The sequence below is a fragment of the Ziziphus jujuba genome, chromosome 9 (assembly GCF_031755915.1).
Source record: "Ziziphus jujuba cultivar Dongzao chromosome 9, ASM3175591v1".
Lineage (NCBI taxonomy): Eukaryota > Viridiplantae > Streptophyta > Magnoliopsida > Rosales > Rhamnaceae > Ziziphus > Ziziphus jujuba.
In genome coordinates, this window is record NC_083387.1 from 26,805,369 (window position 1) to 26,820,694 (window position 15,326).

At 33.3% G+C, this 15,326-nt stretch overlaps 2 protein-coding genes across 3 annotated transcripts; both read left to right on the plus strand.

The window, feature by feature from the left end:
- The first annotated feature begins 1,115 nt into the window (after window positions 1-1,115).
- On the plus strand, window positions 1,116-6,668 carry LOC107427696 (GATA transcription factor 24). 2 transcript variants are annotated; one of them, XM_048480746.2, is made up of 8 exons: window positions 1,116-1,296; window positions 1,421-1,804; window positions 2,535-2,618; window positions 2,902-3,035; window positions 4,544-4,663; window positions 4,865-4,970; window positions 5,996-6,067; window positions 6,298-6,668. In XM_048480746.2, the coding sequence occupies exons 2-8, from the start codon at window positions 1,502-1,504 to the stop codon at window positions 6,403-6,405; spliced, it is 927 nt and encodes a 308-aa protein (XP_048336703.1). In that variant the 5' UTR covers window positions 1,116-1,296; window positions 1,421-1,501; the 3' UTR covers window positions 6,406-6,668. The 2 variants fall into 2 exon arrangements, with proteins under 2 accessions (XP_048336703.1, XP_060676355.1); XM_060820372.1 differs by having other exon boundaries at window positions 1,116-1,804.
- A 597-nt stretch (window positions 6,669-7,265) lies between these two features.
- Window positions 7,266-13,832, plus strand: LOC107427714 (GATA transcription factor 19). Its single transcript, XM_048480745.2, has 11 exons — window positions 7,266-7,891; window positions 10,134-10,220; window positions 10,317-10,450; window positions 10,754-10,855; window positions 11,009-11,123; window positions 11,455-11,514; window positions 11,830-11,898; window positions 12,366-12,434; window positions 12,663-12,743; window positions 13,375-13,443; window positions 13,580-13,832. Exons 1-11 carry the CDS (start codon window positions 7,631-7,633, stop codon window positions 13,628-13,630), a joined length of 1,098 nt encoding a protein of 365 aa, XP_048336702.2. The 5' UTR covers window positions 7,266-7,630; the 3' UTR covers window positions 13,631-13,832.
- Window positions 13,833-15,326: the final 1,494 nt, after the last annotated feature.

The following is a 15,326-nucleotide window of genomic DNA, read 5'->3' on the forward strand; positions in this document are numbered from 1 at the left end:
CCAATTAAAATAGGCCCATTTATTTAATTAGGCATAACCATTTCCATGAGCCTGATGAATAAGAGAAGATTATATAAATAAAAAACATAAATGATGTTAGCCATCAACAATCCATTGATCTCTCAAACAATAGATTTTATATGGAGAAATTCCAAGTAGCTAGCATAGATAAGTTGCTGTCTATAATCAATGCTCTTTTCTGTATATATTTTTCTTTTTTGGTACGTAATTGATCTATAACCGTGTTCAATTTGGACAATTTAAAAATCTTACATTAACTTATTCAGTACTTAAACCTCTTTAATACTCAACTAACATGCACAAAGCCACAAGGCAGACAGTACTTGCATGCTAAATTTTCTATAAGTTCATCTTATTAGGAAATTAAATGGATGATTATGTCACTGTCGAAGAAATGTGAAAACATGGACACATCATTAAGAAGAAGAATCATGAGAGGATGGTTCTAATTAGGTGGAAAAATAGTGATTATGGGATATAAAATTTGGACTAATTAATCCTCGGACATATATGTTTAATTACCCTCTCTCAACTCCAACAAGGTCAAAGATGGTCTTATTCACCCAAAAAAAAACAAAAAAAAGGTCAAACTGGTTTTGGTAGAAGCTTAATTTGTGGGACGGACCTAATAGATATGGACTAGCAGTACAGACTATACATGCTGATGTTGATTATTTATCTATTTATTTTTTCTTTTCAAGTTATATAAATAATTAAGCTTTATTAATTATAGGACGGGTCAACAAGATTTCAAGTAATTTACATCTATAAATTTCTCTAACAATGTCTGCAATAAACTTTTTGGTCTAAGTTCCTTTAATTTTAGATGTTATATATTTTAGGTAGATTTTGTTTGCGGCGTTAGAATTTAGTACCTGGTTGCATTTCATGATTCATATGACAAACAATCCATAGCACGACACGTGTTCTCATTTAGCGCCTCCGAAACACAAAGCCAAGTAACCCAACCGCGAGCCACAGTCCCAATCCTCCGAATCCGAATCCATATCCGAATCCGAAACCTAGCTTGCTTGCATTTACTCAGTGGCATTATCGCGTAAATAATCTTATAACTTGGTCTCAAAATTGTCAATTTACATATTCTTCTGTTGTCCTCGCTCTCCATCATCATCATCATCATCTTCTTCTTCTTTCTTCCCCGCTCTCTTTATCAGATTCAATTCCCAGCATCCCACTCAATAAATTACAGAATTGTGAGGGAAAAAAAAAAAAAAAAGGAAAAGAAAAAGAAAAAAGCGGTCTTTTTTTTCTGGGGTGCGAATTTAATTTTTTTGTTTATTTTCCTTTCTTTGAATTGTGAAAATTTTTCTTTGTATTTTCTTTAAGTTTTTTATTTCTATTTATTTTTTAATAATACAATTTCTGTTTTGGCTTTTAGGGTTTTTTTTTGGGTTTGGAATTGGGGTTGTTTTGAATTTTCTTTTTCTTTTTTTGGGGTGTAATGGTATGAAAAAGAAAAATGGCGGAAACGAATCACCACCACCAGCAGGCTTCAATGTTCAACAACATACAACAGAGTGGCCAAGTGGAGGATGAAGACGACGACGTTGCGACCGCGGAGGAGTCAATTGACAACCCTCAGATCCGTTTCGAAGAAGGTTCCGGCGTTGCGCCGATGAACGGCGTCCAAGATGTTCCTCCCAATGCTCTTTACGTTCCGAGCTCCGATTATCATCCCGTTGCCGAGAATGGTGGTTCTGATCAGCTCACGCTCTCCTTTCAGGGCGAGGTTTACGTCTTCGATGCTGTTTCGCCCGATAAGGTGTGGTTTTTTAATTTTTAATTTTGTTTTTGGCTGAGAATTTTCCAAATTGTACTCAGTTAAGCGAACTATGCACTGTTTTCTGTGTGCGTTTTGTGTATTTGCTTGAAATTTGCATTGCTGTTTTGCTTCAATTTACCTAAAAAAAAGTTTCGTTCTTTTTTTTTTTTTAATTCTTTTTGTAGCTTGCTAAATTAAGTTCTTGTTGTTGTTTCTGGTTGCAGTTTCTTATAAAAAAAAAAGATTGCATTTCATGTATTAAAGATTAGTCACATCTTAATCTTTAATGCATAAGTATTACTTGTGCATTTCTTGAAAATTGATTGCTTTGTTGTGCATTTCATGAACTCTGTAGTTGTTCTAGATTGCTTGTATGTGTTATTTGTGGTGTGGTAGTATTTTTGAGTGTTTTAAGATTTGGAGGAGTTAATGTGGCTCTTGGTTCGCATTGCTTATGTCTGAGGTTGTTCTACTTTAACTTGTTCTAGAAAGCAAGGCCATTATTAAGTGCCAGTAAATTGAAAGTTGTTTTGTTAGAGGAACTTTTCAATGGTAGATTAGCTCAAACTAGCTAGACAGGGTTATTTTTTTGTTTTATAAAATTGTAGAGCAAAGCTGTTGGTTGGGTAAAGATGTTCTAAGAATCGAAATACTTTAGGGGCTCCAATTTTGTAATTATGTCAGAACAATACAAGGAACTCTAAGCATTTCAGATGTTTGATGTTTGCAGGTGCAGGCAGTGTTATTACTGTTGGGTGGATATGAGATACCCTCTGGCATTCCTGCCGTTGGATCGGTCCCTCTTAATCAACGGGTAATATGCTGAGATAATCTATTAAATATGTTAAGTATCTTTCGATCTTTCGATATGAAATCTAATTCCAAACTCTTTATAGAAGTCATTCTCTTATTTTATAGCTTGTTTGAATACAAAATTGTTTTCGAAATTAATGAATCACATGGTTATTCTTTTCCAATTGCAAAGCAGACGCACCCTAAGGGTGCATCCTTTGTAATCATTTACTAGTAAACAAATGCCATGATTAGACTATGTGAGTGTTGCTTTCTCTTCTCAACTATGATATAATTTCTTTCAGGGCATAAATGAATTTACTGGAAAACCGATTCAGCCACAGCGAGCTGCTTCTTTAAGTCGGTTCCGGGAGAAGAGAAAAGAGCGTTGCTTTGATAAAAAGATCCGTTACAGTGTCCGTAAAGAAGTTGCACTGAGGTAGTTCCTAGAATAAATATCCTGTTTGTTTGTTATTCTTGTGCTTTTCAATTGAAGAGAAATGGGAATAAAAGATGTTTGCCATCTTCTGGCAGAAAATGAAGTTATCAATTTAATAGGATGTAATGTGTTTTGATCCAGAACATATTATGAATAAAGATTTTCGATTTTATGAAATTAGATTATATTCATTTTAGACAATTGTGCACACCACTTTCCAGGGTTGTGCTTTTTTTTTTTTTATATGTTACTTTGCTATGTTCCACAAATGTCTATGTTTGCATGCACACATGCGCATGGTTGTCAAAATTTGTATCACAACATGTCTCATGCATTGTAATGTTTATTTTGGTGTTTACTTTTTGTCATATATAGTCGTTGGGGTTTATGGTACACCCAAAAAATCATTTCCTAGTCCCTGTACAATATAAATCTTAAACATAGATAGAAGCATCAATCGTTAAGGTAAACTATGAACCTTATTATTAAGGTGAAATTCCTAAAAACTTCCTAAACAACTAAATGTTCTTTTTTCAGTCATCTATTTCATTTTTAATGGCATGATAATCGTCCTTTAATGTCAAGAAAATTTCACTCCCTAATTTTTTACAAAACAAGATAGAATTACACCGATCTTTGTCTGTTTTACACTGAAAAGCTGGTGTTATGATAAAGTATTGTGTATCGTACAATGGTTGTATCGTACATATCATTCTAAGATGTATTGTGTCCGACAATATGTTGCAATTTCCAATACAGGTAAGATATATATGGTTTTTTTTTTTTTTTTCCCTGCAACACACATATTGTATGTATCTTGTCATGTATCATGCAATGCTGACAACAATGCACATGCATATGCTCTCTTGTTTTCTTTTAAATATTGTATATCAGTGAATGGAATTCAATGAGGCATTAATTGAAAGCTTTAAAAGATAGGAAAATTGTTTGAAAGGTCAATAATCTTGCCTCCTGAGGATATTTTATAACTGCCATCCTAATTGATGTGTAAACTGCCAAGCATGATTAAATTATCTAAAAGAACAATTTATTTGTTTGCAATATATATTGCCCATGCCGATGGCAGCTTGTTCTAAGAAAGGAATATCCTTCCAACTTTTTGTGAATTTAAATTATCCTATATCCACCAAGCTTACTTCTCCATGGGAATCTCTTAATTTGCCATGCCAGGAATACAGTAGGTTTAAATTGTTTCGAGTTTCCAATCACTGTACCAAGTAATATTTAAATTGCAAGAGTGTTTTGATTCCTTCATTTATTTAGGAATATTAAATATGTTAACCAATATGCAAATGCTATCGTTACTAAGGAATAGTAAACTTGGAACTATAGTACTACTCTGGTGTGCAAACTAGCTTTATTGATCAGTATAAGAACTTCAGTTAGAGACGCTTTTTCTTCCTTCCCAAATTCCATGGCATTCTTATCATACCAAAGAGGTTTTCTTTCTACCCATCATTAAATATATACCTTATGCAATTGTTCAGGATGCAGCGGAAGAAGGGCCAGTTTGTATCATCCAAGGTTAGTTCTGATGAAGGCTCACCTTCATCTGTTTGGAATGCAACACAGGGTTCCGGGCAGGATGAGAGCACACAGGAAACTTTGTGAGTGTATAGTATATTTACATTCCTATGTATAGTAACTTTGCATTCTGAGGACCTTTAAATCGATACTTCCAATCTCCTCTCTATTTTCCTTTCATCTTCAAAGAAACGTATGCTGCTGTTGACTGCTCTTCAAATTCAAGTTACACTAATTTTTCGGTTATACTTGCAAGTTTGGTTTTTAATATCATAGTTGTTCAGATGTACGCACTGTGGAACAAGTTCAAAGTCTACTCCAATGATGCGTCGTGGACCAGCTGGTCCAAGGACTCTATGTAATGCCTGCGGGCTCAAGTGGGCCAACAAGGTTTGTATAGTTTTAAAAGTATTTACATGTTTATTCTTTTGCTCATTCCAGGAGAATATATGACTGAATAAGAAAATTCTGCTTAACCAGTATGGAAGAATTTTTGCTTAACTAGGGTATCGGATTTATGATGGATAAGGGAATTGTTTTATCATGGTTGAAGTTTCTGATGGTTGAGAGATCATGAATCAATATTGCATATATTAAATGAGGATGTTAAGCAAAATTAGTAATCACTCTAAGCATTATACATGAGATACAACAATATAGATCTTTAGACATAGCACAGTTAATAGAGAAACAGATAATTATTGCCGAAGTTGATTCCTTAAGGCTACAGTACACTTGATTTTTTGCCAACACTGATAACAGGAAAGGTTTAGTCTGTCTAGAAATCTAGTTCTTCATATTCATAGCTGTATAAAAGTAACTGCAAAGCTTTTGCTATCAATAGACAAATAAATGAATGCTGAAATCAACAGCAAGAAAAAATCATTGCTATCTTGTATTATTTAAGGTGAGATTCAGACTATATGGTGGTGAAATCCTTTTGACAATCATTACCTTCTTTTTGAGGCCGTAAAAGTTCATGTATCCTTCTTTATGGGTGATTGATCAAGTGTTTAGTGGACTTATTTCTTAGTGTTGATACAAATATGCTTTCCTAAATGGGATAAATGTGCAAAAATGTAAAGAAGACAGAGAATGTATTTCTAAATTTGTTTTAGGAAGAATGTTCAACACAAGTTTGTTTCCTCCATTGTTCAATGATCAATGTTTGGAAGGTGTTTAGGTTACTAACAATCATAAACCTTCTATTTGTTACGTAATGTTCCCATGGTGTTGAAATGCTATCCCTCACTTAGACCAATATTCTGCCCTGCATTTTGCTATTAACCTTGAAAGTGTTTTTAAAAAAACTTACTATGAGTTGTATCTTCTACGGTACAAGAAACGAGAATGTATTGAAATTAGTTGCCGGATTTGTCAAGCAATCTCACTGAGAAAAGCTTGTTATTTTGCAGGGAATCTTAAGAGATCTCTCTAAGGTTTCAAGCACCGGAATCCAGGATCCGTCAGCCAAGGAGACCGAGCAGGTATAACTCAAATGCAAACAAATAAAGGTTCAAAAAGTCCCTGTACATAATTCTACCTTCCAGTGTTCCCGAGGAAACAATAAGACTGGCAAGAGTTTCTCCCACCAAAAAACCCATTTAGGATCCTAGCAACCCTGATCCTTTAAAATCTTAGCAAAAGAAAAACCAAAGAAAACTGTAATTTTGTTTCATATTTGGGTGTTTCTTATGGTTGTTTGTTGGTGTTATAGAGTGATGGTGAAGCTAATGACTCAGATGCTGTAACCACAACTGCAGACATTGTTGCTACTAATGGTGACAATTCAGCAATGACTGCTGCTGCTGCTGCTAAAAGGTGAATGAATGACTAGTTAGTTTGATTCCCTTGAAAGCAAGTTTCAATAGCTATTTTCTTTCTCCCCCCTCAACATTGTTGTGAAAATAGGTTTATCAAATGTGTAATGTAACTGGTTCTCTGGATATTTTCGTTTTTTTTTTTTTTTTTTTCCTTTTTTTTTTTTTTTTTTTTTTTTGCATTTAATGTGTATATATAGTTTAGGTTCTCGAGAATAAAGATAATAATTACTTTTGGAATTTATATATTATTAGCATTTGTATATTTCTTTCTGATTATCCAAGTTTAGAATTACTTTTTCACCCTTAAAGCGAATAATGTAAATTTTCTGTGGAGTAGATGACAATTTTCTTTTCCTCAATTACATTTTTTTAACTTAAAAGAAATTAATCCCTCAGAAATTGGTACAATACGAGGCTGACGAAATGATAGACAATTAAAAATAAATAAATAGATTTGCAATTGATCAAAATTTATAATATATTATAGAAATACACGTAAAATGGACCTGTTATATAAACATTTTTCTTTAATTCCTCTACCTTTAAAAGATGTTTGTCCAAAGTATAAAGCAAAAAGAGGGGAAAAAAAATAAAATGTTTAAAAGCGAAAAAGATATCTGTAAGGTTCACCGTTGGATCTAACATATGAACGGTGATGGAACGTGGATATCCCTATGCGTTCCTTCGTGTCCCTTCATCTGACACACGCCCTCCACGGCACGTGATATATACCCTTACTAGGTCCCACGTTCCCCACCAACTCATCCACGGATCAACGGCTCCGATCTCCTCCTTCCATCACAATCTTTCACAACTCCCAAAAAAAAAAAGGAAATAAAAATAAATTCTGGGAAATACAAAGTAAAAATTGCTGTGTTTCTTCTTTGTAAAAGCTCAAATGAAATCGTTTCTAGGAAAGCACAAAAACACCAACTTTCAATTTTCTCCGTTTCTGGCGTCATAATTTCTGCACCTATACATACACTGTATATATAAATATATATAGATATATTTGTATTTATATTATACACAGAGAGATAGATGGGGTTAGTGACTTAAAATTAATTTTGAGTCAATCTTTGGTCATCTTTTGGTTAGAAAAGATTAGACTAGGTGTTTGGGAAGCGAGAAAATTTACAGAGTTCAAAGTTCGAGAAAAATAGAGGTGCGAGAGAGAAGGGGAGAAATAGAGGTGTGAGAGTTTGAAGTGTCTGTGATGCTTGAGAAATGGAGATGGTCAATCCGCAGCCGCTGCAAGCTAGGCCTTACAGGAATGGAGAAGATGGAATCCAGCAGATTCCGTCGCAGGTCGAAAGGGGTGGTGTTGGTGGAGGTCGTGAGGAGTACATGAATGGAGTGGAGGAGGAGAGGGCGACGAGCTCTGGTGTGACGGTGAATCGCAATTCCGTATCGCATTCTCGGACTGGCGAGCTAACCATTGCGTTTGAGGGCGAGGTCTACGTTTTCCCTGCGGTTACTCCTGAGAAGGTTTGGATTCTTTTGCTTGTTAAGAGTTTTTTTTTTTTTTTTCTTGGTTCTGTTTGTTTTCTTGGAAAGGTTGGGAAAGAGTAAAGAATAAAAAATAAAAAAGAAGAAGTTTAGCATCCGTTTTTCTTTTTCCTTTAAAAATGTTGTTTAAAAATTATGAGTTAGAAATGCATGGCTAATTTTCTAAGTGCTGTCAGATACTTGGAGAAATTAATTTAGATTATAAGAGTTACCTTATTTCTAATGTTATTTTGAATATACAATTCTCAAGTGTCCTGAGTATATATTTATATTTCATAATTTTTTACATTTCAATATGCTTTCCTTTTTTGTTGTGTACCTACTTTCTTCCTTGAGAGTTCATATTGCGTATTAAGTGTTTAATTTACTTGTCAAGAAAAATGCTTTGCTTGAATGGGACAACTCGACTTTACGTGTTTGCCTTGGAGATTGAACTGGAGTTTGTTAATTAGGGTGTATAGTACCCCAAAAAAACAATAAATAAATAAAAAATAAAAAAATAGAGGAAAAGATAGGGGTAAAAGGTGTTTGGGATGTCAATTTTTTGAGAATGAGATGACTTATGAGTCATGGAGATAGGTCGTTATGGGGTTTATTGGTGAGTAATAACCATTAGTTGAACATTGAGATTTCATTTAGCTGCTGATAAAAGAGTCCAAAGGCATTGAAATTAATGTTATGTCTGAAAATTGATAAACTTGCTAGATTAAGCATATTTGAGGGTAATTGCTCTTTAATGGTACATTACAGTTCAAGATTTGTTGTGATTATATCAAATAGTGAAGTACTTGATGTCTTTTCCTATAAAAAAGAGTATTTGATATCTCTTCAAATGTAGTTTTAATTAATTTCTATACAATAGACATTCCAAACTATACATTATGGTTGTTGTTGTACTATGCAGAGTGCCTTGTTATGCATCATGTATGCTTATGCCTTCATTGCAAACCCTTTCTAATAGGAAACGCGATGTCCTATGCTTGTCTGAATTGTCTTACCCAGGCATTATTCATGGAATCATGTTATATTTTAAAAAGATGCCCTTTTCACTTAGGATACAAGGGGCATATGCAATGATGATTTTACATACCAAGCATATCTTTTGCAAGTTTATGATTGGCTTGGATCCAAACTGCTAAGATGATGATACTTTTGAAAATAACATTATTTTGTAAATTAATGTCAAGAATAAGAACAAGAATAACAGTAATAGAAACTATTATAACTGTAATCACATAATTTACAGCATTTTGCAGAATAGATTAAAAAATCAAACAGATCAGTCTCAAGTAGAGTACCATACATACTTGTGAAACATGGTAATGGAAGATAAATTAAAGGTCTTTTCCTTTAATTTCTATTTTTCTTGTTACAAGTGTCTTATAAACTAATAATCATGTGATTTTTTAAACAGCTGAGATAAGGAAGGTATATGAGAGAATGATTTTGAAACCCTCAAAGATTTAGCACCTCTATAGGCAATCGTGTTCTCTAAAAGAAGTTGATTACCCCCTCATAGTCCACCGAGAGCTAGTTGTTTGAATAGAAAAACACACCCAGTGGAACATCATAAATATAATTAACGAAAAATACAATTCAAGTGCATGCCAATATCCTATCCATATAATAATGATAATAAAAAAAAGGGGTGTATGCTACTATTCATATTTTAGTTGCTTTGTTAGGCAAGGAAAGTAAAGGAGTAGATAATTTTATTTCCCTCCTTCCAATTGGAGAGTCTTGTGTTACAAATTTCTTCAAAATATCAACAAATCCTTTTGAACAACAACTTAAATTACTGGTAGTTTTGCATTTCAATCTTCTTATGTACCTTTTGAAATGGATAATGTATGTGACACAATTTCCAGGGGTCTTAAATAGCTAAGTTGAAGTTGGCTCTTTTTCCTCCTTTCTCTAGTCAAGTAACCCATACTTATGAGTCACTCTATTAATGTATGATGATTTATCTCTTTATTTTTTTATCACTTTAGCTAATTTGTAATATATATATATATATATATATATTTTTTTTTTCCCCCCCTGTACTCTTTTCAATGACTATTTATTTTCTGCTTCCATGGACAAATGGTTTAAGCATAGTACATATTTTAGCTAAGAACTTGAGATGCTTTTGATTCTTATAGTGTAGCATACAATTAAAGCCGGTTATTCTGCGTCCTTTAAGTTAAGAATGCATATTTTGGGTATATCTCCACTACAGGTGCAAGCAGTGCTGTTACTTTTAGGAGGGCGTGATGGACTTAGCTGTGTTCCTAACCCTGAGTTTATGTTACAACAAAATAGCAAGGTGTTCTTCTATTAAGTCACGCTCTCTTTGTTTCTCTTTCAATGTCAATCTTTTTTTTTAATTGTGGATTGTTTTTTCAATAATAATAAACACTAGGGTTTAGGCGATCCTTCACGAAGTTCGAAACTTTCACGAAGGATTGCTTCCCTTGTTAGGTTTCGTGAAAAACGAAAAGAGAGATGCTTTGAAAAGAAAATCCGTTATACTTGCCGAAAAGAAGTTGCTCAAAGGTAAGGTTTAAGATGTATTCAATGCTTAATATCACTAAAAGGTACCATTTTCTTTTTTTAATATGATTGTAAGTTGACGACTTTAGCTACCTGTTGAAATTATTTTCTTAGATTTCTAGAAAATATTTTACATCATCATCAAAAAAAGCACATTTGCATATTTATATGAGTCTGATACTCTTCAGAAATTCTTTTACCTTTCATTGCATGATATATTTATATAAGCTTGTAATGATGCACAATAATTATAGTGAAGTTTGGTATTGTTTGTTTATTATTATTAATATTTGTTTTCTTCTCCAGAATGCATCGCAAGAATGGACAGTTCGCATCAGTAAAGGAATCCTGCAAACTGGATGCTGGAAACTGGGATTCAAGTGACAGTATTCCTTGTCCAGAATCTACGTGAGTTTGAATCTTCTCTTGATTGGTTTGAACTTTTCTGATGTAGAAGTTTTCTTCCACAAGGATTTCACTGGCTTGTTCTGAAGCTGTCAATTATTTTTTCTGATTCGATCCTTGTTCTTTTTGTGGTTATTCTTTCAACTATCTTTGCAGATTACGTAGATGCCAACATTGTGGGATTGATGAAAAGTGTACTCCAGCAATGCGTCGAGGGCCAGGTGGTCCAAGATCTCTTTGCAATGCTTGTGGACTCATGTGGGCCAACAAGGTGAGTTTTATCTGTTAATCAAATTTATATATACTGGTTGTATTTGTGCAATAATTTATAGTATTTATTATTATTATTATTTTTTTCCATGTTTATGAAAGCTAGTAGGCAAACAGTATTTACATGGACAGATGTTAGGAATCATCTTTGGCTTCTTCCTACTAATTAGCCGTAGTTGCCTTAGCATATACAAACTCAATGCATTGGCAATTAGGAACTTTAATCACATACTTTTTAGTTCCATTGGACTGATCTAGTGCTGTTAATGCTTGTTTTGATTTTTTGCATTGTTCATGCTTTGGTGTTACTTATTCTATTATTGAACTTGAAGGGAACTCTGAGAGATCTCACAAAGGCAGGAAGGGTGACTTCTCTCGATCACACTGAGCCGGTATGTATTTCAAGCCATACTTTCTAAATTTCCTAGTCTCTCTCACCACAACTTTATGGGAAATCCACGTAAAATAAATGTAGTTGTCATGAGGACCCAATCTCCTACATGTGAGGGTATGCTACGTGGATTTAAGTTACTCTTTTTGGCTCAAGGAAGACATTTTGTGTTTCAAATATATCTCCTGAAATTTTTCTATAGATAATAGTGGCCTATCTGATGTCTGTGCACATTATAACTTTTTTATGTACAGCTATATGTTGTTTTCTTAAAACTAGTCTCTTCTCTGACAATACATACTCATGTGATCTTTAGGAAACTCCAGCTGAAATTAAGCCATCAAGCGTGGAGCCAGAAAATTCGTATCATGAACAGGACGAGCTGGTATGACTTTTTAGATTGGCTTTTATGGTTAATTGACAAATTAGCTCCAGTGCGTAGTTTTTCTGAAACATGAAATTAATTATGTTGATTTCAAAGTTATTTCGTAAGTTTTTCTAGCACATCTGTATGGTTTTTAAGTACCTCCTGTAGGTCTCAGGTGACCAAGTAATTAATTTTAATATTAATGATATTCCAGAAGCATGTTAAGTGAAAATATATATATATATATATATATGAAATTCCTGCATTTTTATGCTTGTGTTTTTTCATTTTTCATTTTCGTTTTTCTAAATTTTCTTGCGGCCTTAATGAGGTCACGCTTGTCGACCTATGTATCTGGTGATGTTACTAGGAAGTGGTTCTGATTAAGATATAGTAGCTTTACAGAAAGCAGTAGAATCATTGAACTGATTATCAATGCTCCACATTGGCTTGACTTGCTTGACCTTGTAATTTTGCGTCATCAGGGAAGCCCAGAGGAGAGTAAACCTAATCAATTGAAATCGGAAATTCCTTCTTTGAGTCTGGATGAGCAGGTACTACATATTTATAAAGCTGTAATACACTATATACACTACATATTTGGATTAATATGGGAGGGGTCTGCAGCGATTTTCTGCTGAAATTTTGTTTCTGATTTTCTGCTGAAATTTTGTTTCCTATGTGGTTACAAAAATGTTGCCCAGTATAACCAGTTTGAAGTTGATGAAGAGGTTATTGCTAGTGCTTGGAATCCACCATAGATTTAATCTTCTATTGTGCAGGATATGCTGGAAACTGATGAAGTTGTAACTAATCATATATCTGTTCAAATGGAAAATTCTTCTGTTGAGCTTGATGAACAGGTATTCCTTTTGTCAAATTAATAATTTAAGCATTTAAGGTTGAACATGGACAGATGGTTGTCCCATTATGGGTTCTGATCCACTTTGATTGAGCTTATACTGTTTTCCTGCTAACATGGATGGAAATGGAATCTCTAGAATATCAAGGGTTTAGAATAATTGCTTGAAGTAACTTTTTGGTATATTTTTTAATTTTTATGAGGGAGCGATTCAAGTTCTTTTGATAGTATCTATTTGAAATATTATATATATATATATATATATATGAATGTATATAAAGTGAAATCTGAAGCTTATTGGCCAATACTCCGATCTAGAAACGGCTTTTAACTTAATTGTTTTAAGCTACGTGGTAATAAAGTCAATTATACTGAGGTTGGTCCAGCACTTTATCATGGCATTACATTAGAATTCTATGGGAACAAGTTCTTTTGTGGTGTTGCACATTTGTACTGCACTTTGTGCTACTACATCAATGTATATATAATAATTACAATGAGTAATTTTTCCCTTACTGAACATGACTTGCCTGTAGGTATATCTGAAAAACCATAACGTTTGAGTGTTATCATGGGATACATGAACAAGACACATATCATAATTGATCATTTTCTAATATTGGGACTTACAGGACACACTGGATGATTTTGCCAACGCTTCAGGTTCAGAATTTGAGATTCCTGGAAATTTCGATGAGCAGGTATCTGTCTTTAGCAGTTTGGCATCAAGTATATAGGGGACTAATCATATATATAGGAGACTAACTGACTGTATGAGTTTGGCTGGGTTTAAGCTTTAAATGTTACTGGTTCAAGTTCATGAATACCAACCTACAGGTTCATGATGTTTATGACTGCAACATGGGCACTCACTGGCCTGGAACTTGACATCATGCGAGGGAACCGTGAAGTGCACATGGTTTAATTTATTTCGTCAGAATGGAGATCCAGTGCTAATTTCTTCCTGCTAACATTGGATTTCAAGATTATGGTTTTATGTTTATATCTATAGGACTTCCATAAGTTATTAGAGTTGCTAGACACCTGTTTCCCAATCTCTATAATGTGAATAAGTTCCTGTTTTCTATCATATTTTCCCCTTCGCTTCTTTCAGCATGTTGGACTTGTTTAGATTTGTATATTTTGGTTGGTCTTCACAAAATGCCTTTTTTGTTTTTTTCACCCCGGTGGAAAGAACACAACTTTGCTTTTGTCTTAACAGGGCTACTGGTTTCAAAAAAATTTTGATCATAAAAAGTCAGCTGAATTTGGATAAAATTTCATACAAAATGAGAGGGAATTTTATTTTATATGAGGAAGGGCGGAGAGGGAGGAAGCATGTGATATTGATTCTTCTTTTGGGGTTTGAAATTTAGGTTGGTGGTTTTTGGTTAAAATAACTCGCTTCCTTGCAGCATTTGAAAAGTAGCTTGTTTTGAAGAAGACTTTTTTTTTGGATGATATATCGTTGAAGCCTTGAGTGCTTCTATAATCACTAAAAGTGCTTCTACGAGGATGAAATTATTTTATGTATTATTTAGCTAGAAGTAATGTACTTCTTGGTGATTATTAGTTGGAAGGTACCATTTTTGTTGTTTGTTTGTCTTAGGAGAAGTACTCGATGGGTGTTTCTTATTTAAGTTCTGTAAAAGGAGAAGTTTTTGATACAAAAGCACTGCGACAAGTCGTTTAATATTGATAAGAAAAATTAACAACAATAACAAGAAAACAAGAAAAACGTCATCAAATTCGTGAATTTATCGATAGTTATCTGTGACTAACATTTTATATGCTAATTGTTTTTATCATCAATTTATTTGCAAAATAATGTAATAATATGTTAGTAGTTTAAAAATTAATATAAGCTAAGAAGATTAAGTATATCATTAAATTAAATAAATTAGCAAAATTTAATATAAATTGATAAAATAAAGCACACCAGTTGATACCTAAAGATTAAGGAGTACGTACTGAAAGCTTTTTTTGTTTTTTGTATTTTTTTGGTTTTTTTTTTTTTTTTTTTTTTTTTTTTTTTTTTTTTGGCTTCCTAAGAAACTAAAAGCATTTTTGGCTATCCGTAGATCCCCCCGTCCAGCATATTCAAATTTATTCAAATCCATGCTTTTGAAATATAAAGAGATGTTTGACTATTGAAGCTATTAAAATTACTTTGTTTAAAGAATTAAAATTACTATTGTTGAACATCTGAAGCTACTACTTTTGTTTAAAGAATTAAAAGTATACTACTTTTGTTTAAAGAATTAAAAGTATTATTGTTTAGGATTTGCTTCCTCTATATATATATATATATATATATATACACAACTCAAGGCATAAGGGACAGCAAAGAAAAAAAAAAAAAAAACTCAAATTAAATACAGAAAGGAAAAGTAACCATTTATAAAGTCTTATAAATGTTAAAATTAGCAAAAAGCCCCTCCATCTTCCCATTTCTTATTTTCTTTTATTGGTTCTACTTCTCTGTTATTACTATCGATTGTAATCTCTACCGACACATTTTTCTTCTTCTACTCAACACCATTTCCTCATCAACCGTCATTGTACGAAATTAAACCCTCTGCTC

Bases quoted from the DNA above. Each gene is read 5' to 3' on its own strand.
- LOC107427696 (XM_060820372.1), top strand. From the start codon at position 1,502: ATGGCGGAAACGAATCACCACCACCAGCAGGCTTCAATGTTCAACAAC. The intron at 2,619-2,901 runs GTAATATGCTGA...AATTTCTTTCAG, and splicing joins CGGTCCCTCTTAATCAACGG to GGCATAAATGAATTTACTGG. The intron at 6,068-6,297 runs GTATAACTCAAA...TTGGTGTTATAG, and splicing joins CAGCCAAGGAGACCGAGCAG to AGTGATGGTGAAGCTAATGA.
- LOC107427714 (XM_048480745.2), top strand. From the start codon at position 7,631: ATGGAGATGGTCAATCCGCAGCCGCTGCAAGCTAGGCCTTACAGGAAT. The intron at 7,892-10,133 runs GTTTGGATTCTT...TCTCCACTACAG, and splicing joins CTGCGGTTACTCCTGAGAAG to GTGCAAGCAGTGCTGTTACT. The intron at 10,856-11,008 runs GTGAGTTTGAAT...CTATCTTTGCAG, and splicing joins ATTCCTTGTCCAGAATCTAC to ATTACGTAGATGCCAACATT.